The sequence below is a fragment of the Pelodiscus sinensis genome, chromosome 16, assembly GCF_049634645.1.
Source record: "Pelodiscus sinensis isolate JC-2024 chromosome 16, ASM4963464v1, whole genome shotgun sequence".
Lineage (NCBI taxonomy): Eukaryota > Metazoa > Chordata > Testudines > Trionychidae > Pelodiscus > Pelodiscus sinensis.
The window spans coordinates 1,038,324-1,058,956 of record NC_134726.1 but is presented as its reverse complement, the minus strand read 5'-3'; the positions used below and the strand labels follow the sequence as shown (position 1 = coordinate 1,058,956).

Here is a 20,633-nt window from a genome sequence, read left to right as displayed (position 1 = left end):
CAGTATTCGAGTTGTGGGTGTACCGAGGCCATAAGATATTCTCTGTTTTCTTCTCTATCCCTTTTTAATGACTCCTAACATTCTATGTGCTTTTTTGACTGCTGTTGCCGCTGAGTGGATGTTTTCAGAGAACTATCCCCAATGACTCCAAGAGCTCTCTCTTGAGTAGTTGTAGCCAAATTAGTCCCTGTCATATTGTATGTGTAGTTGGGATTATTTTTCCCAATGTGCATTACTTTACATTATCCACATTAAATTTCATTTGCCATTTTGTTGCCCAGTCACTTAATTTGGGGAGATCTTTTTGAAGCTCTTCAGTCTGCTTTGGTCTTAACTACCTTGAGCAGTTTAGTATCATCTGCACATTTTGCCACCTCACTGTTTACCCCTTTCTCTAGATCATTTCTAAATAAATTGAATAGGATGGGTCCCTGGACAGACCTTTGGGGGACCCCATTAATTACCTCCCTTCACTTGGAAACTTACCATTTATTTCTACCCTTTGTTTCCTGTCTTTTAACCAGTTATCTATCCATGAAAGGACCTTCCCTCTTGTCCCATGACAGCTTACTTTACTTAAGAGCCTTTAGTGAGGGATCTTGTCAAAGGCTTTCTGGAAATCTAAGTATACTATATCCACTGGATCTCCCTTGTCCACATGTTTGTTGACCCCTTCAAAGAACTCTAGCAGATTAGTAAGACAGGATTTCCCTTTACAGAAACCATGTTGACTTTCCCCCAACAAATTATGTTCTTCTATGTGTCTGACAATTTTATTCATTACTAGAGTTTCAACTAATTTGCCCAATACTGACGTTAGACTTACCTGACTGTAATTGCCAGGATCACCTCTAGAGCCCTTTTTAAATATTGGCGTTATGTTATCTGTCTTCCAATCATTAGGTATGGAAGCCGATTTAAAGGACAGGTTACAAACCACAGTTAGTAGTTTCTGCAATTTCCCATTTGAGTTCTTTCAGAACTCTTGGGTGAATGCCGTCTGGTCCCAGTGACTTGTTACTGTTAAGTGTATTAATTTGTTCCAAAACCTCCTGTAATGACACCTCAATCTGGGACAGTTCCTCAGATTTGTCACCCAAAAAGAATGGCTCAGGTTTAGGAATCTCTCCCCAGTATTCTCAGCCGTGAATACTGAAGCCAAGAATTCATTTGGCTTCTCTGCTATGACTTTATCGTCTTTGAGTGCTCCTTTAGCCTCTTGATCATCCAAGGGCCCCACTGGTTGTTTAGTTAGCTTCCTGCTTCTGATGTACTTAAAAAAACATTTTGCTATTACTTTTTGAGTTTTTGGCTGGCTGTTCTTCAAACTCCTTTTTGGCTTTTCTTACTATATTTTTACACTTAATTTGACAAAGTTTATGGTCCTTTCTATTTTCCTCACTAGGATTTGACTTCCACCTTTTAAAAGATGTCTTTTTATCTCTAACTGCTTCTTTTACCTGGCTGTTAAGCCACGGTGGCACTTTTTTGGTTCTCTTACTGTGTTTTTTAATTTGGGGTATACATTTAAGTTAGGTCTCTATTATGGCATCTTTGAAAAGTTTCCATGCAGTCTGCAGAGATTTTACTTTTGTCACTGTACTTTTTAATTTCTGTTTAACTGACTTCCTAATTTTTGTGTAATTCCCCTTTCTGAAATTAAATGCCAGTGTTGGGCTGCTGATGTGTTTTTCCCACTACAGGGATGTTAAATTTTATTACATTATAGTCGCTATTTCCAAGTGGTCCAGTTATATTTACCTCTTGAACTAGATCCTGTGCTACACGTAGGACTAAATCAAGAATTGCCTCTCCCCTTGTGGGTTCCAGAACCAGCTGCTCCAAGAAGCAGTCATTTAAGGTATCTAGACATTTTATTTCTGAATCAAAAAATGAGGAGTACAGGATCTTTAAAAAAAGAGGGGTTTTTTAAAGAACCGCATCGAGACAGCGATTTCACTTTCGAAATACCTTTTTCAATAGAACACTGTGATGCGATTATGCAAATGAAGTGCGGAATATTTAAATCCCCGCTTCATTTGCACTTTTGATCTGCCTAATTTACATCCCTCTTTCGAAAGAGGGATGTAGTTTAGACATGCCCTCTGATATATTTTGTACCCTGGTATGATTGTGTCCCATTGATTGTCCTCACTCCACCAGGTTTCCTTGATGCCTCTTATATCAGTATCCTCCTCTAATAAGAAGCACTCCAGTTCACCCACTTTACTATTTAGATTTCTAGCATTTGTGTATAAGCACTTTAAACATTTGTCACTATTTATGTCTGCCATTTCCTGATGTGTTAGACTCTTTTTCATTTGGTTGTGTCTCATCTGATCTGACCCAGACTTCCATCCTCTTCTCCTGACTAGAACATAGAGCATCTCTATTAATAGACCCTCCCCTAAGAGATGTCTCTGCCTGATCCACGTGCTCCTCCGCACCCATCGGCTTTCTCCCAGCCCTTAGTTTAAAAATTGCTCTACAACCTTTTTAACGTTAAGTGCCAGCAGCCTGGTTTCATTTTGGTTTAGGTGGAGCCCATCCTTCCTGTAGAAGTTCCCCCTGTCCCAAAAGTTTCCGCAGTTCCTAATAAATCTAAACCCTTCCTCTCTACACCATCATTTCATCCACGCATTGAGACTCTGAAGCTCTGCCTGCCTACCTGGTTCTGCGCGTGGAACTGGAAGCATTTCAGAGAATGCCACCATAGAGGTCCTGGATTTCAATCTCTTTTCTAGCAGCCTAAATTTGGCCTCTAGAACCTCTTTCCTACCCTTCCCTATGTCATTGGTACCTTCATGTACCACGACTACCGGCTCCTCCCCAGCACTACACAGAAGTCTATCTAGATGTCTCGAGAGATCCGCAACCTTCGCACCAGGCAGGCAAGTCACCGTACAGTTCTCCCAATCATCACAAACCCAGCTCTCTCTGTTTCCAATGATCGAATCTCCCACTACTAACACCTGCCTTTTCCTAATGACTGGAGTTCCCTCCACCGGAGAGGTATCCTCAGTGAGAGAGGAGACCACGACATCTTCTGGAAGGAGAGTCCCAACTGTGGGATGGTTTCCCTCTGCTCCAGTTGACCGTTCTCTTTCCCTGAGCCTTTCATCCTCCTTAACAGTGCTGAGGCTGTCTGACCGGAGGTGGGACAGTTCTGCACTGTCCCAGAAAGCCTCATGTACTTACCTCTGTGAACGGCCATTCTGGGTCAGACCAAAGGTCCATCCAGCCAGTGTCCTGTCGGCCGAGAGTGGCCAATGCCAGGTGCCCCAGAGGGAGTGAATCAAACGGGTAATGATCAAGTGATCTCTCTCCTGCCATCCATCTCCACCCGTCTGACAAACAGAGGCCAGGGACACCATTCATTTCCCGTACTGGCTAATAGCCATTAATGGACTTCACCTCCATGAATTTATCTAGTTCTCTTTTAAACCCTGTTATAGTTCTAGCCTTCACAACCTCCTCAGGCAAGGAGTTCCACAGGTTGACTATGCGCTGCGTGAAGAAGAACTTCCTTTTATTTGTTTTAAACCTGCTGCCCATTAGTTTCATTTGGTGGCCCCTAGTTCTTATATTATGGGAACAAGTAAATAACTTTTCCTTATTCACTTTCTCCACACCACTCATGATTTTATATACCTCTATCATATCCCCCCTTAGCCTCCTCTAGCTGAAAAGTCCCAGTCTCTTTAATCTCTCCTCATATGGGACCTGTTCCAAACCCCTAATCATTTTGGTTGCCCTTCTCTGACCCTTTTCTAATGCCAGTATTTCTTTTTTGAGATGAGGAGATCACATCTGTACACAGAATTCAAGATGTGGGCGTCCCATGGATTTATATAAGGGCAATAAGATATTCTCCATCTTATTCTCTATCTCTTTTGTAATGATTCTTAACATCCTATTTGCTTTTTTGACTACTGCTGCACATTGAGTGGACGTCTTCAGAGAACTATCCACGATGACTCCCAAGATCTCTTTCCTGATTAGTTGTAGCTAAATTAGCCCCCATTATACTGTACGTATAGTTGGGGTTATTTTTCCCTATGCGCATTACTTTACACTTATCCACATTACATTTCATTTGCCATTTTGTTGCCCAATCACTCAGTTTGCTGAGATCTTTTTGAAGTTCTTCACAGTCTGCTTTGGTCTTAACTACCTTGAGCAGTTTAGTATCGTCTGCAGACTTTGCCACCTCACTGTTTACCCCTTTTTCTCCAGATCATTTATGAATAAGTTGAATAGGATTGGTCCTAGGACTGACCCTTGGGGGACACCACTAGTTCCCCCTCTACATTCTGAAAATTTACCATTTATTCCTACCCTTTGTTTCCTGTCTTTTAACCAGTTCTCAGTCCATGAAAGGATCTTCCCTCTTATCCCATGACAACTTAATTTACGTAAGAGCCTTTGGTGAGGGACCTTGTCAAAGGCTTTCTGGAAATCTAAGTACATTATATCTACTGGATCCCCCTTGTCCACATGTTTGTTAACCCCTTCAAAGAACGCTAATAGATTAGTAAAGCAGGATTTCCCTTTACAGAACCCATGTTGACTTTTGCCCAACAAATTATGTTCTTCTATGTGTCTGACAATTTTATTCTTTACAATTGTTTCAACTAATTTGCCCGGAACGGACGTTAGATTTACTGGTCTGTAATTGCCGGGAGCGCCTCTAGAGCCCTTTTAAATTCTGTTGTTACCTCTCTTAGCTCCTCCAATTCAGCCACCCTGGCCTCCAAAGCCCTCACCCAGGAGCTCCTTGCACCGAATGCACACGCAGGCCAGATAATCGTGCATACCTCCTCACTTGCCTTACTTTCCTACTGTGCTGTGCAAAGACTCCTGCTTCTCAGAGTGCCCGGAGCTGCTGGGCAGTCTGTGCTTCCAGCTGGCAGGAGCTGCATTGCAGCTCCAACCAGTCTGTAATCACCCTCCTTTCCATTCTCTTCCGGAGGGGGGTGTTAAATTGATGAGCTGGTACTGCAGCTCTCCAAGGTTTTCCCGCATCCGGCTTGCTGGCTAGGGGCTCTGTACAGGAGAGGGCAGCCTGGCTCTAGCAGCCTGGTGAGGTAGGATGAGTTGTGGCTCTGCAGGGAGCAAGCAGCCTGTTTTGTCCTCCTCCACTTTGGATCTGCTGCTGGCCTGAATGCTAAGAAAGCTCCATTGCAGCCTCCCTGCAGAGTGTTCCTGGCTGTGCCTGCCTTGCGTGTGTGCGGCCCTGAGGCCTCGCAGGGAGACACCAATGAAATCTGCTTCTTGCTGCTCTTGGCTTGTCACTGCCCTGTCTCAAGTGTCCAGATGCTCCCAGCTTGTCCCCTCTGTTTTCAGCCCAGGAGGCCCCATCTGCCAGAGGTGGGACTCGTGCGGTGGCAGTGTACCGCGGCGGCCAAGCGCCAATTCCTGCCGGCATGCCGGTGACGCTGGAGAACCTGGTCGACGCCCTGGTGTACACGTGGGAATCGGGCGCGGGCAGAGGAGAGCTGGGCCGCCTTGGCCCCTCGCACTTTGTGCCCTACGCGGAGGAGAGGTGAGGGACCGCCTGGCTCCCCGCCTGCCTGGGAGAAGCCGGGTGAGTGAGCGCTGACTCCTTTCTCTTGGGGACAGGCTGGTGTCGCTGAGCCGCTGCTCCTGCTGCGATGCGCGTGCTGCGCTGGAGTACGCCGTCTCGGACCCCAGCCCTGGCTTGGAGAACAGATGTCCCCTGAAGTCGTTTGCTGTGGCTCTTGGCCTGTGCCTGCTCACACCCAGTAAGGGGGGGGCTTGGGGCGTGGGCTGGGCTGAGTGTCCCTCCCCACACGGGCCAGAGGGTGTGGTGAGCGAATGCTGAGGTGGGGGTGCCGTTCGGCCCTGCAAGTGTCAGGCTGGCACTGGAGGGGTGGCATTGGCAGGCAGAACAAGGTATTTAACTCCAGACGCCTCTCTGGAAAGGCCACTTGCTTGTCAGCAATGGCAGGAAACCCGCCCCCCCATCTCGCTGGCGATACCGGGGCAAACACCCCGACTGCTGTGCAGGAACAAAGCGTACGATGTAGCCCTAACCCAGGGCCGTCGCGCGGGGGTGGGGCCCGGGACAGATCGGCCAGTGTGGGCCCCCGGAGCATTTTTTTATGCAGGTGCAATCCTGGTGGCAGCCACGGTGGAGGGTGATGCTGGGAGCCGGTGGGGCTGGGTTGCTGCTGCTGCTGGAGACTGAACCAGGGGCTCTCCAAATCTCGGGTCCTGGAGCAGCCACCCCAGTCCGCCATGCGTAAGGGACAGCTCTGCCCTCACCTCCAGCTTGCAGAGGACAGCGTCCTACAGCCTCGCGGCAAAATTCGTCAGGAGCTGGACGTGTTCAGGGGTTGCCATGGCTCTGGCTCATCATGGTCGCAGCCAGAACCTGCTTGGGGAATAGGTGGGACTGCAGCCATGGGGTCAGACCACTTGCATGGTCCGTCAGCCAGCGGGAGCGTGGCTTTCCCCGGAGGGAGCTTGGGGCTGGAGTCCTCATCCCCTTGCCTGTCTTGTTTCATTGCCATGGGCACCCGAATTCCCAGGGGGTAGGGAGCATTCGGTAAGGCTGGCGTGTATGGAAACCCAGGAAAGAGGCCCACCTCCAGGCCAAATGAAATAGCCAATGTTCCTGTAAACCAGAAACCTCCTCGGGGAAAGGGAGTGAAGCTCCGTATCTCCTCACGAGTTTGGCATGAGCCTCGCCAGTGGCGGTGACACATGACTGGAGCTAACGTCTGAGTCCTGTCTCGCCTGAAGAAACCCCCCTCACTCCAGTCCTCCACGAACACCGGACTGACTGGGTGGAATTCCCTCGCTGCCGCTCTGCCATTTTGTCCTCTTTGCCCTCCAGCTGCGGCTGTTTCCACGACTGCCCCTCCAAGGAGTAGCCAGTCCCCAGCACGGCCTCGCTCCTGCGGTCAGACAGGACTGGGTGTTTCCAGCTGGAACGGCTGTAGACTAATTGCCAGGGCCAGCTCCCTTGAGTGACATCTCCCCTCTCTCGCCTAGATTGCTCGGTGTGGACGGCAGCCCCCGAGGGGGCTCTCCACAGCCTGGAGGGGGCACTAACGAAATCCATGGAGGAGACCTGTGCCTGCGGCGTCTCCCAATTCTACCTCCACGGTCAGTGCCAGAGCCACCACCTTCACCAGTAACCGCTTTATATTGCTCCTCTTCTGCTCCAGCCCTGCAGCCCAGCCTGCATACCCTGGCTGACGTGAGGAGGGGTTGTGAGAGCAAGGAGCCGGCAGCCCCTGGTGCTAAAGGAAATGGTTGCTCCCCAAGCCACATGCGACACTTGGAGGCCTCTTTCCCTGGCAGTCTGGGGCTATTCCAGAGTGCCAGTGGGGGGGAGGAGGTTGTGGTAGCAGAGGAAGTGGCAAGAGGCCAGGTCTGCCCTGAAGGAGGTGGAGGGTCCGACGGAGAAACGGCCGGTGCCGCGTGGAGGGTGGGAAAACGAGCCTCCTTCCTGCCATGCTGCAGGAGGCACAGGGAGAGGCCCAGCACCTTGCAGGAGGTCTGCAAAGGGACCTGGCTCCCACACGCTCCGCTACTTGTGCTCTGGGCCTAGAGCAGGTATTTGATACCAGGCTTCTGCAAAACGCCTTCTCTGAACTTTGGCCAAAGCATCTCCCTGAAGCCTGGCTTCGGTACAGCCCCTCTGGGGGACTGAGAGCGGTGTGTGGAGCAGCTGTGGCCAGTCACTCCCCAAATAAGCAGGTTTGCAGAAGTGACCCTAGAGACTGTGTCCCATTGAGACGTCTGTGACATAAATTCACGGGCCTCAGTGTTCAGAAGAGAAGTCACTCTGGGGCCTTCCTGGAGAGATCTCGGTGGCCTGATTTCCAGCTGGCAGGTGCTCGGCGCTGTCTGGCAGTCGGTCCGCATGAAGGCGTCTGGGATCGGGGCCCCCAGCACTACTCAGCAGGTCTGAATCCATAGGCCAGGCCAGCTCTGGAGACGTGAGAAGTATTGCTCTTTGGGGAGGGAATTGCTGACTGGCAGGCTTGGAAACGTGTCACTCTGGCAGGCTTGGAAACGTGTCACTCTGGCAGGCTTGGAAACGTGTCACTCTGGCAGGCTTGGAAACGTGTCACTCTGGCAGGCTGTCTCCCTACCGGCCATTCCACCCTGAACCGAGCAGAGAGGGCACAGACTGGAGCTTGGAATGGGAACCTGATGGCAGCCTGGCCTAGCACCTCTCCAGACTGAAATCCAAGAGGGGCTGGTGGGAGACAGTGCATGGGTGGATTGGGGATTCGGCTTTGCAGCAGACTGGTTTGGATTTGACGGGGCTGAAATCTCATGAATTTTTGAGCTGAGAGCGCAGTCATGTTTTGGGGGGGGGGGGGAGGAAGGCGCATCCAATCCAAACTGAACCAGAATCTCTTTTCCTTGCCTCCCAGCAGAGCTTAATTTCACCTGCACCGACTCCATGTTGCAGCTCACAGGTCAGGTGTGGGCCAAGTCGCTGGAGCAGCAGCATCTAATCCTAGACTGGCACAGGAACTTCACCACCAGCCCCCATCCCTTCTCCGTGGCGGGGAGAGTCCTGAGGGCGAAGGGGAAGTGCGGTGCGCCCGCCGGCACAGTGTCAACACCACCGGGTGGTGGTGAGTAAAGGGAAACTGGCACAGTGATGTGCCCACGGGCTTGAATGGGCAGTCTAGGGTCCCAGCTCTCCACCACTGCACGCGGAGGGGACAGTCTAAAGCAGGTGACATCTAGACCTTCAGCTGCATGGAATGGTCTGGTAAAAGCCAACGCCGCCTGGCAAAAGAGACGTAAGATGATTCAGCTTCTGTACAGTTAAAGGTGACGTGCCAGTCCTCTCCCCTCGGCGGCAGTGACGTGCCAGTCCTCTCCCCTCGGCGGTAGTGACGTGCCAGTCCTCTCCCCTCGGTAACAGTGACGTGCCAGTCCTCTCCCCTTGGCGGTAGTGACGTGCCAGTCCTCTCCCCTCGGTAACAGTGACGTGCTAGTCCTCTCCCCTCGGTAACAGTGACGTGCCAGTCCTCTCCCCTCGGCGGTAGTGACGTGCCAGTCCTCTCCCCTCGGTAACAGTGACGTGCCAGTCCTCTCCCCTCGGCGGTAGTGACGTGCCAGTCCTCTCCCCTCGGTTACAGTGACGTGCCAGTCCTCTCCCCTCGGCGGTAGTGACGTGCCAGTCCTCTCCCCTCGGTAACAGTGACGTGCCAGTCCTCTCCCCTCGCTAACAGTGACGTGCCAGTCCTCTCCCCTCGGCGGTAGTGACGTGCCAGTCCTCTCCCCTCGGTAACAGTGACGTGCCAGTCCTCTCCCCTCGGCGGTAGTGACGTGCCAGTCCTCTCCCCTCGGCGGTAGTGACGTGCCAGTCCTCTCCCCTCGGTAACAGTGACGTGCCAGTCCTCTCCCCTCGGTAACAGTGACGTGCCAGTCCTCTCCCCTCGGCGGTAGTGACGTGCCAGTCCTCTCCCCTCGGTTACAGTGACGTGCCAGTCCTCTCCCCTCGGCGGCAGTGACGTGCCAGTCCTCTCCCCTCAGTAACAGTGACGTGCCAGTCCTCTCCCCTCGGTTACAGTGACGTGCCAGTCCTCTCCCCTCGGCGGCAGTGACGTGCCAGTCCTCTCCCCTCGGTTACAGTGACGTGCCAGTCCTCTCCCCTCGGCGGCAGTGACGTGCCAGTCCTCTCCCCTCGGTAACAGTGACGTGCCAGTCCTCTCCCCTTGGCGGCAGTGACGTGCCAGTCCTCTCCCCTCGGTAACAGTGACGTGCCAGTCCTCTCCCCTCGGCAGTAGTGACGTGCCAGTCCTCTCCCCTCGGCGGCAGTGACGTGCCAGTCCTCTCCCCTCGGCGGTAGTGACGTGCCAGTCCTCTCCCCTCGGTAACAGTGATGTGCCAGTCCTCTCCCCTCGGCAGTAGTGACGTGCCAGTCCTCTCCCCTCGGTAACAGTGACGTGCCAGTCCTCTCCCCTCGGCGGCAGTGACGTGCCAGTCCTCTTCCCTTGGCGGCAGTGATGTGCCAGTCCTCTCCCCTCAGTAACAGTGACGTGCTAGTCCTCTCCCCTCGCCGGCAGTGACGTGCCAGTCCTCTCCCCTCGGTAACAGTGACGTGCCAGTCCTCTCCCCTCGGCAGTAGTGACGTGCCAGTCCTCTCCCCTCGGTTACAGTGACGTGCCAGTCCTCTCCCCTCGGCGGCAGTGACGTGCCAGTCCTCTCCCCTCGGCGGTAGTGACGTGCCAGTCCTCTCCCCTCGGTAACAGTGACGTGCCCGTCCTCTCCCCTCGGTTACAGTGACGTGCCAGTCCTCTCCCCTCGGCGGCAGTGACGTGCCAGTCCTCTCCCCTCGGTTACAGTGACGTGCCAGTCCTCTCCCCTCGGCGGCAGTGACGTGCCAGTCCTCTCCCCTCGGTAACAGTGACGTGCCAGTCCTCTCCCCTCGGCGGCAGTGACGTGCCAGTCCTCTCCCGTCGGTAACAGTGACGTGCCAGTCCTCTCCCCTCGGCGGCAGTGACGTGCCAGTCCTCTCCCCTCGGCAGTAGTGACGTGCCAGTCCTCTCCCCTCGGCGGCAGTGACGTGCCAGTCCTCTCCCCTCGGTTACAGTGACGTGCCAGTCCTCTCCCCTCGGCGGCAGTGACGTGCCAGTCCTCTCCCCTCGGTAACAGTGACGTGCCAGTCCTCTCCCCTCGGCGGCAGTGACGTGCCAGTTCTCTCCCCTTGGTAACAGTAACGTGCCAGTCCTCTCCCCTCGGTTACAGTGACGTGCCAGTCCTCTCCCCTCGGCGGTAGTGACGTGCCAGTCCTCTCCCCTCGGTAACAGTGACGTGCCAGTCCTCTCCCCTCGGCGGCAGTGACGTGCCAGTCCTCTCCCCTCGGTAACAGTGATGTGCCAGTCCTCTCCCCTCGGCGGTAGTGACGTGCCAGTCCTCTCCCCTCGGCGGCAGTGACGTGCCAGTCCTCTCCCCTCGGTTACAGTGACGTGCCAGTCCTCTCCCCTCGGCGGCAGTGACGTGCCAGTCCTCTCCCCTTGGTAACAGTAACGTGCCAGTCCTCTCCCCTCGGTTACAGTGACGTGCCAGTCCTCTCCCCTCGGCGGTAGTGACGTGCCAGTCCTCTCCCCTCGGTTACAGTGACGTGCCAGTCCTCTCCCCTCGGTAACAGTGACGTGCCAGTCCTCTCCCCTCGGCGGCAGTGACGTGCCAGTCCTCTCCCCTCGGCGGTAGTGACGTGCCAGTCCTCTCCCCTCGGTTACAGTGACGTGCCAGTCCTCTCCCCTCGGTAACAGTGACGTGCCAGTCCTCTCCCCTCGGTTACAGTGACGTGCCAGTCCTCTCCCCTCGGCGGTAGTGACGTGCCAGTCCTCTCCCCTCGGCGGCAGTGACGTGCCAGTCCTCTCCCCTCGGTAACAGTGACGTGCCAGTCCTCTCCCCTCGGCGGCAGTGACGTGCCAGTCCTCTCCCCTCGGCGGCAGTGACGTGCCAGTCCTCTCCCCTCGGCGGCAGTGACGTGCCAGTCCTCTCCCCTCGGCGGTAGTGACGTGCCAGTCCTCTCCCCTCGGCGGCAGTGACGTGCCAGTCCTCTCCCCTCGGCGGCAGTGACGTGCCAGTCCTCTCCCCTGTATCCAGAGGTCTGCCCTCTGAGGAGCACCTTGGAACGGTGCCCTGTCTGGTGACAGCACAGCCGGCCTTCCCTGTAGCCCTCGGGATTCCAAGTGGGGGCAGGGAGGCGCCCCCGTGGGGCTGCAGCGCCACGTCTTGCACTTGCAGAAGCATTCCCCGCCGCCCAGGACGGACAGCAGTTCCAAGAGGCTCCAGTTCAGCCCACAATGCACTGCAGCGAGCTTTTTCCAGAGCCCAGTCGGGGGCATTGCGGGCTGTCCAGGTCCCTAATGGGGACACTGTAAGGAGCCTTGCTAAGTACAGCATCCGCTACATGAGCAATCCCTTTGCATGGCTCAGCCTCGTCTCCACCCGTGTGCCTTCCCTTTTCCCACAGCCTCCTTCCACGCCTGGGAAATAGCCCTCTCTGTCTTGGGATCGGTGCTGCTCACGCTCGCACTGGTCCTTGCAGCCATCTGTTACTTCAAAAGGTAAGGCCCCCTCATGTCTGCCCATTGCCTGATGTAGCAGGGAGTGCCACGAGTGACTCTTTCCCTGCCCCATCATGCAGCAGCGACCCCGCTCAGAGGGGTGCTTACTGCTCTACCCAGTGGCCTGTGCGCTCCGCAAGAGGCTGCCCCTCCATTCAGTGGCAGGAGTTGCCTGGGGCAGCAGAGCAGCTCCTGCAGTTTCAGGTCATCGTGTAATGGAGGCTTCCCATGAATTCCGAATCTGGTCAGTGCCTAGAATACCCTGGTGCCGTACTGACCCACCCCTTTGCTGCTGCTCTGCAGGCTTGTGCTGATCGCCTCTGTGGTTTGGCCAGAGGGGAGCTGGAGGCCTAGCAGGAGCGTAGGGGGCTCTTGGCACCCAGCATAGGGAAGGAGGTGCCTGAGGGGAGATGTGGGGAACTGACTAACGACTGGTTCCTGTCCCTGGCTTCTCCCCATTGCTAGCCCAGAATCGCAGACAGGCAGGCACTGGGATGGCTCTGCTAATGTTGTCCACAGTGAAAAAGGAAAAGCCTTGAACATATTTTATTTTAAACGTTATTTGTAACTCGGACAGAGAAGTTCTTTTCTCAACATCTCTTCCCCATTTGTTCAAATAGTTTTACTTTGTATATTTGACAGAACACCATCTAAACAATTTCACTTTCTCTCCATCTGCTAAGAACAGTATTTAAATCTCCATGGGGGAGTAGAAAAACCCTTTAACATTTATTTAAAAGGAACTTTAGGTGTGGGAGCTTAAGAATGGATTCCTATAAAAATCAGTCAGGCACACACTCATGTTGAATTTCTTGAAACTAATTATATGCATTGTCATCGGTAGGTCCCAGTGTTAACGCCCACAAGCTGAAGGAAACAGTCAATACCCCTGAGTCTTGTCTGTAGACTGGACACTAGTTGCATTTAGTCAGTAGTTGGAAGGTTGTCAGCACAAAAACGGGGTTTTTTAAAATGTAGGTTTAATTTTATAGTAATTCTAAAGCCAGAGCCTCAGAATTGCTGACCACGAGACCCTCACTATACTGTGCTGCATGTTTAGGGGCTGTGTCTTTACCAACCCTCTATGAAGGAGCAAAGCAACTAACCTTCTTGCATTTTGACCCATTTTTTCAGACACTCCCTGAATTACACCACCATTGAAATGAATGACCGCAGCCAGATGGCAGCAGACTTCTAACCCTTCCAGGAAAAACTTCATTGGCCAGATCCGTTCTCCTAGGAGTGGGTGGGCGTGCATCTCATGGTGAAGTGGTGCACAAGCTCTGTTCTGCACCAGGACTGTTGCACAGACCCACTCTCCCGTCAGAATGTCCCTTTAAATTTAAAGTGCCTTGGTTATTTTTAAAACAGACTCGTCTGCAGCAGAGTAAAAGATTTAAGAAATGGGCTCTGAGGATTTCTTCTTGCCAGACAGAGAGCTTGGAAGGCCTGGAGCTGTGGCAGGATGGCTGTGCCCGCTATGAATGGGGTGAGCAGAAAGCAAGTTTGTTCCCTAGCCTTCTCCCAAGACCAATGGTTGGTAAATTAAGTGGTGGCGGCTTGCAGAGCTGCAGGAATTGATGCAGGCTCTGGTCAGCTGGGGCTAAGACTATTGCAAGGACAGACTGGCTTACCCTGAAAGTTGAGTCCAGTTCTTGTTCAGCTTGATTGGTGCAATACATGTGAGTAAAATTGCTATTCCAGTGGATAAACAACCTTCCTGGACCCTTTCCATTCCAGTCCCAGGTTAGATGCTCTAGGCTAGGGTGGGGAACCCTTTTTGAGTAGAGGGCCGCTGATCCCCAGGCAAGTAGATCTTGTGTGCTCCAGCCCCATGGTGAGATCAGGGGGGAGCGCAGAGCGCCAGCACAGGTTCCCCAATTCTGGGTGGGGACCCTGAGCCTCAAGAACCAGATCCAGGCAAGCCGGGACCCACTGGCTCCCCACCTCTGCTCTAGGCCTTTCAAAGGCCCGGCCACACTGATGACGGGGGGAACAGGGTTACAAGCCTCAAGGGGTTAACATGAAGAGGGGATGGTTTTGCATGTGATTAATACATAAAGTTTGCTTCAAAGGTGAGCCAGGTAGAACTTCAGTGGTTGCGAATCTGTTATTTCTGCCCCACGAGGGCCTGGCTGGACTGTGTCTAGCCCCTAACCTAAATGCCTCAAGCAATGTCTTCAGTGCTGAACAATGCGAGAGAGGCCTGAAGCTCCAGGAGGCAGCAGGGCAGCTGCTTGGTGCGGGGGGAGGAGGATGGCGATGCAGCAGATTTCCTCTGGTCCTTCTCAGGTGAAATGGGATCTTCTGCCTCTGCCCAGGGAAGAACTCAGAACCAGACAGCTGGGGCTCCCTGACCGTCTGCAGATGTGCCGGGCTCCTCAGCCAGCTACAGCTCAAACACTCTCAGAGGCTTCAACAAGGGCCGGGAGCTACCGTATTTCATACTCATCTGCTGCACTCACACAACCCTGTCAGAATTCTCACCCCGCGATGCACCCGCCCGGCTCTGTGCAACAGTCCCACTCCACCTCCTGTGATGTACCCCTCGGCCCCGCCCCAGGCCACCTTCGGTATCCCTCGGCCCCGCCCCAGGCCACCTTCCGTACCCCTCGGCCCTGCCCCAGGCCACCTTCCGTATCCCTCAGCCCCGTCTCTCAGCCCCGCCCCAGGCCACCTTCCGTACCCCTCGGCCCCGCCCCAGGCCACCTTCGGTATCCCTCAGCCCCGTCTCTCAGCCCCACCCCAGGCCACCTTCCGTATCCCTCAGCCCCGCCCCAGGCCACCTTCGGTATCCCTCAGCCCTACCCCAGGCCACCTTCCGTATCCCTCAGCCCCGCCCCAGGCCACCTTCCGTACCCCTCGGCCCCGCCCCACGCCACCTTCCGTATCCCTCAGCCCCGCCCCAGGCCACCTTCGGTATCCCTCAGCCCTGCCCCAGGCCACCTTCCGTATCCCTCAGCCCCGCCCCAGGCCACCTTCGGTATCCCTCAGCCCTGCCCCAGGCCACCTTCCGTATCCCTCAGCCCCACCCCAGGCCACCTTCCGTATCCCTCAGCCCCGCCCCAGGCCACCTTCGGTACCCCTTGGCCCCGCCCCAGGCCACCTTCCGTATCCCTCAGCCCCGCCCCACGCCACCTTCCGTATCCCTCAGCCCCGTCTCTCAGCTCCACCCCACGCCACCTTCCGTACCCCTGAGCCCCGCCCCAGGCCACCTTCCGTATCCCTCAGCCCCGTCTCTCAGCCCTGCCCCAGGCCACCTTCTGTATCCCTGATCCCCGTCCCTCAGCCCCGCCATCTTCTATACCCCACGCCATCTTCTGTACCCCTCAGCCCCCCCCACGCCACCTTCCCTTGAGTTCCCTGGGGTCAGGGAAAGAACGTGGTTCCCCGTGGTTCCCTTGGGAGAAGAACATGGCTCCCCTTGGGTCCCCTGGAGTTGTGGGAAGAACATGAGTCCTGCTAGTCAAACTATATATGGCTGCATCAGTGATTTTTGCTCATTAGCATTGTTACGTACAGCACCTGCTTGCTCCCAGTGCTGTTGGCATGGTTTCTCTAGACCAATACTCTCCACGCACTATTGTTTAAAGCGCTCCTGACTTTCAAAGGTCAGCCCTCGGCCTGGCCCACGTACACTAGGATGCCAGCCTGGAGCTGTCGGGGCAGGGTTCAGATCTTGTGCCCTGCTTGCTGGAATTGGTCAAATTGCACCCCAAGAGCTATGGCTTAAAACCTAATCAATGTTTCTGCAGCTGCTTATGTTACTCACTGGTAGGGAACTACGCTGGCTGCAGGACGCCTGGTTGCCTGGCTCCCCTTTGTCATCACTAGAGGGCTGGGCGGACGCAGTTTGTAGCCGCATCTGTATCTGGGCCGTGGAGACCCCCACCCACCTCTGCAGGGCTCCAGTAAACCTCACTGCGAGCTGGCAGGTGACAGCTCCCACACGCTGCCCATGCCTCCTCCAGCTCTCACTGGAGAGACCAGGTCGCTGTGAGACGCTCCCTGCACCCAGCTTCTCCTCTCAGCAGAATTCCAAGGTCCACCGACCTCAAGGGGCCTCTTTCCAGGGACGTGGGTGGGCATTGGCTCAGGCCCGGGGCGCTGCTGGGAAGGGCCGGTAGCAGAACAAGCTGCTCCCTGCCCTGAGGCTTCCCTGCTGATGGCAAGGCCCAGCTCCTAAGCTCTGCGTCTTCCACCGAGGCCATAAAAGCGGAGCGCTGAGGTTCTGACCCCAGAGGGGCTGGCCGGGGCGGGGGGGGGGGGGGACGAAAGGAGGGGCTACGGGCACTGCTGTCGTTGGCCCAGCTCTGCCTCCCCCACCCTGCGACTGGCTGTTCTGCCGGCTCATCCGGGCCTGCAGGGAGCTCGGATGAGACCGACTGATGCTGTTTTGGGTGAAGTGCTGTTCCACGTTGTAGCTGCCTGACTGGTGACAGCAGGCTCAGCCTGGCAGCGGATGGGACCTGGGGCAGCAGAGCAAGTGGCAGGGGGCACGGATGGACGGCTCCCAGAACGACACGTCGACACTTCGCTGTTAGCAGCACAAAGGGGGTTTCAGCATCATTTCCACCACCCCTCCCCCTGCAGCATTTCTGCAGAGCCACTCAGCGGAGAGGCCAGGCCTGGCTGTCCTGGCAAGAGATCAGAGCCACTGCATCACCATAGACATTTCCATGGCAGCCACAAAGCGCACATCGGCTCTTTTCACGGGTGCTATCCAGCGCAGATTAAGGCAAAGAGGTTGTTGTTATTACCAGCTATCCAGGGAAAGCCACAAGCAGAAATGGAGTCGCCTTCACTCTCCTTTCAGAGCAGTCATGGTGTCCCTCTGAGTTTTACTCCCTCCTTTGTGTGAGAGGGGAATAATGTTAATGCAAGCGATGCACAATGGAGTCTGGTCCAGAGCTGGTTACAACTAAACAGCAGCCGCCCACTGTGGTGTGCACTAGGCCTGTTCGCTGGAAAGCTGAGGGGGAACCAAAGCCCTCCAGGTACAAGGACTTGTTCCTGTGCTGTACTTAGCTGCAGACCAGCAGGTCAGCCTTTGTCAAACCAGGATCTCGCCCCAGTACCTCCAGCTCTCCTGCTCTTTAGCAGTAGGGGACGAGCAGACTGGCTGACACCCGCTACCACCAGTTCACACCTCCACCTGCTCTAGATGGGGAACAGCTGCTGTGGTCAAGTATCTTCTAACCAACAAGGCCTGAACTCCAGGGGCAGAGCTATGCTGCACACTCCCCTTGCTACAGTACTCAGCTGGCAGGTGTGTTGAACTCCAGGGGCAGAGCTATGCTGCACACTCCCCTTGCTACAGTACTCAGCTGGCAGGTGTGTTGAACTCCAGGGGCAGAGCTATGCTGCACACTCCCCTTGCTACAGGACTCAGCTGGCAGGTGTGTTGAACTCCAGGGGCAGAGCTATGCTGCACACTCCCCTTGCTACAGGACTCAGCTGGCAGGTGTGTTGAACTCCAGGGGCAGAGCTGTGCTGCACACTCCCCTTACTACAGTACTCAGCTGGCAGGTGTGTTGAACTCCAGGGGCAGAGCTGTGCTGCACACTCCCCTTGCTACAGTACTCAGCTGGCAGGTGTGTTGAACTCCAGGGGCAGAGCTGTGCTGCACACTCCCCTTGCTACAGGACTCAGCTGGCAGGTGTGTTGAACTCCAGGGGCAGAGCTATGCTGCACACTCCCCTTGCTACAGTACTCAGCTGGCAGGTGTGTTGAACTCCAGGGGCAGAGCTATGTTGCACACTCCCCTTGCTACCGGACTCAGCTGGCAGGTGTGTTGAACTCCAGGGGCAGAGCTATGCTGCACACTCCCCTTGCTACAGTACTCAGCTGGCAGGTGTGTTGAACTCCAGGGGCAGAGCTGTGCTGCACACTCCCCTTGCTACCGGACTCAGCTGGCAGGTGTGTTGAACTCCAGGGGCAGAGCTGTGCTGCACACTCCCCTTGCTACCGGACTCAGCTGGCAGGTGTGTTGAACTCCAGGGGCAGAGCTATGCTGCACACTCCCCTTGCTACCGGACTCAGCTGGCAGGTGTGTTGAACTCCAGGGGCAGAGCTGTGCTGCACACTCCCCTTGCTACAGGCCTCAGCTGGCAGGTGTGTTGAACTCCAGGGGCAGAGCTGTGCTGCACACTCCCCTTGCTACCGGACTCAGCTGGCAGGTGTGTTGAACTCCAGGGGCAGAGCTGTGCTGCACACTCCCCTTGCTACAGGCCTCAGCTGGCAGGTGTGTTGAACTCCAGTTAATCAGCAAGAACTGGCCACAGCACAATAACTCATGGTCCTGACTAGGTCACCAATTCCCAGACTCCCTGCTTGAGCAAGAAACAACCTCTCCCGTCCTTAGCGCAGGAGAAATGCCGGCCTCTCCCCCAGGGCTGGAACCAATGCACCTGGGCAGGGCTCATTCTTCCCCCCAACACATTATGGAGGATTCATCCTGGGGCATCCATTCTGTGGAGACCCCTCTGGAGCACTCTTGTTTCACCAGCGCCTGTATGAGCTATTGCACCAGCATGTAGATTTCCCATGGACCATATCATAGAATAATAGGACTGGAAGGGGCCTCGAGAGGTCATCGAGTCCAGCCCCCCACCCTCAAGGCAGGACCAAGCTCCATCTACACCATCCCTGACAGATGTCTATCTAACCTGTTCTTAAATATCTCCAGAGAGGGAGATTCCACCACCTCCCTTGGCAATTTATTCCAATATTTGACCATCCTGACAGTTAGGAATTTTTTCCTAATGTCCAATCTAAACCTCCCTTGCTGCACTTTAAGCCCATTACTCCTTGTCCTGTCCTCAGAAACCAAGAGGAACAAATTTTCTCCTTCCTCCTTGTGACACCCTTTTAGATATTTGAAAACCGCTATCATGTCCCCCCTTAATCTTCTTTTTTCCAAACTAAACAAGCCCAGTTCATGAAGCCTGGCTTCATAGGTCATGTTCTCTAGACCTTTAATCATTCTTGTCGCTCTTCTCTGCACCCTTTCCAATTTCTCCACATCTTTCTTGAAATGTGGCGCCCAGAACTGGACACAGTACTCCAGCTGAGGCCTAACTAGTGCAGAGTAGAGCGGCAGAATGACTTCACGCGTTTTGCTTACAACACACCTGTTGATACAACCTAGAATCATATTTGCTTTTTTTGCAACAGCATCACACTGTTGACTCATATTCAACTTGTGGTCCACTATGACCCTGTGACGGGGCACTCGCGCCCCGCACTGAGAGCGCGCCGGGAGGCGCCGGGCAGTGTGACGGGGCACTCGCGCCCCGCACGGAGAACGCGCCGGGGGGCGCCGGGCAGCCACACCGGGGGGCGGGGAACACGGCCCAGCCCGCCGCGGCGGGCTGCAGGAACACGCCGGCAGCCGGCGCAGGGAGCGTCGGGAGGCAGCGGGTGCCGGCCGGCAGGGCCCAAGAGGGAGGGGCCGGCGAGGCACAGGGGGATGATGTCACGGGGGAAGGATGGCTGGGAGGCGTCGCAGGGGAAGTGACGCAGGGGGCACGGAGCTGGCGGGGGATTTAAACCCGGGGTCGGCACGGTGCAGGGAGGCGCGGCAGACGGAGCTGGAGGAGGGGAGAAGGAAGGAGAGGTGAGGCAAGCGGGGTCAAGGGAGACGGGCCGGGAGGCCTGGTGGAGTAGGAAGCGGCCCAGGGCGGGGTCGTGGAGCCCGTGAGCGGGTGTGTTTTGGGGCGTTCCCCCATCCGCGAGGGAGGGACCACGGGTCCCTACCTTTAGGGCCCTGGGCCGGGGTTCGGAGAGGGGGCGGGCCCAAACCCCCCTACTCCGCCAGCAGGCCGATCCGGCTCGGGTGTAACGCGAGTGTGCGTAATAAAAGGGGCCACCGGCCTTAATGGTGACTGCTCAGGCTGAACTCTCGGTACCACAATTAGCTCGTAGTGGACTCTGAGGGTCGAACCTGTTTACAGACCCCTAGATCCCTTTCCGCCATGCTCCTTCCTAGACAGTCGCTTCCCATCTTGTATGTATGGAACTGATTGTTCCTTCCTAAGTGGAGCACTTTGCATTTCTCTTTATTAAACCTCATCCTGTTTACCTCTGACCATTTCTCTAACTTGCTAAGGTCATTTTGAATTATGTCCCTGTCCTCCAAAGAAGTTGCAACCCCACCCAGTTTGGTATCACCTGCAAACTTAATAAGTGTACTCTCTATAAGACCAGGAATCTTCAAGGTGACATCATTAGTTTGTTGTAGCGTCAAGTGACTTTGTTTGTGACAGCTGCCAACAGCAGTGCGAGTGCTTTCCATGCTGCCCTCTGGATATGCTTCAGGGGTGAAGTGAGCCTACGCCTCAGAGTTCGGGCTAGGTTACGCTCCATGGCCCACTTGGGCCTCAGCCTTTGTGCTGAGGCAGAGAACAGAAGGAAATGGCTCTGTGATGTGAACTCTTGTGCATGAGATACTGGAATAAGCCCCCAGATCTCTCCCATGGTCTGGGTGATGCAAAGGGCTGACTGCGCTTGGATCTGTCCTGTCTGCCCCTGGCTCCACCCCTTCTGGGGCAC

At 55.1% G+C, this 20,633-nt stretch overlaps 2 protein-coding genes across 9 annotated transcripts in view; both read left to right on the top strand.

Annotated features, from left to right (window-relative positions):
* LOC106731912 (uncharacterized) overlaps nucleotides 1-13,489 on the top strand; it is a 67,436-nt gene extending 53,947 nt beyond the window's left edge. For 4 of the 8 annotated variants that reach the window (XM_075899002.1, XM_075899001.1, XM_075899003.1 and 1 more), the window contains 6 exons: nucleotides 5,347-5,545; nucleotides 5,623-5,765; nucleotides 7,021-7,134; nucleotides 8,418-8,624; nucleotides 11,987-12,080; nucleotides 13,215-13,489. In XM_075899002.1, the coding sequence (XP_075755117.1) occupies nucleotides 5,347-5,545; nucleotides 5,623-5,765; nucleotides 7,021-7,134; nucleotides 8,418-8,624; nucleotides 11,987-12,080; nucleotides 13,215-13,278 (821 nt within the window). In that variant the 3' untranslated portion in view covers nucleotides 13,279-13,489. Of the gene's footprint in view, nucleotides 1-1,773; nucleotides 1,862-5,346; nucleotides 5,546-5,622; nucleotides 5,766-7,020; nucleotides 7,135-8,417; nucleotides 8,625-11,986; nucleotides 12,081-13,214 lie in introns of those variants that run through there. The other 4 variants (XM_075899005.1, XM_075899006.1, XM_075899008.1 and 1 more) reach the window with 4 other exon arrangements.
* On the top strand, nucleotides 13,437-20,169 carry LOC102458993 (uncharacterized). The gene is made up of 2 exons (XM_075899017.1): nucleotides 13,437-13,569; nucleotides 14,373-20,169. Exons 1-2 carry the CDS (start codon nucleotides 13,546-13,548, stop codon nucleotides 15,276-15,278), a joined length of 930 nt encoding a protein of 309 aa, XP_075755132.1. The 5' UTR covers nucleotides 13,437-13,545; the 3' UTR covers nucleotides 15,279-20,169.
* Nucleotides 20,170-20,633: the final 464 nt, after the last annotated feature.

Coding starts and splice junctions, on each gene's coding strand:
- LOC102458993 (XM_075899017.1), top strand. CDS start 13,546: ATGGCTGTGCCCGCTATGAATGGG. Junction 13,570..14,372: donor CTGTGCCCGCTATGAATGGG/GTGAGCAGAAAG, acceptor GGTCCTTCTCAG/GTGAAATGGGATCTTCTGCC.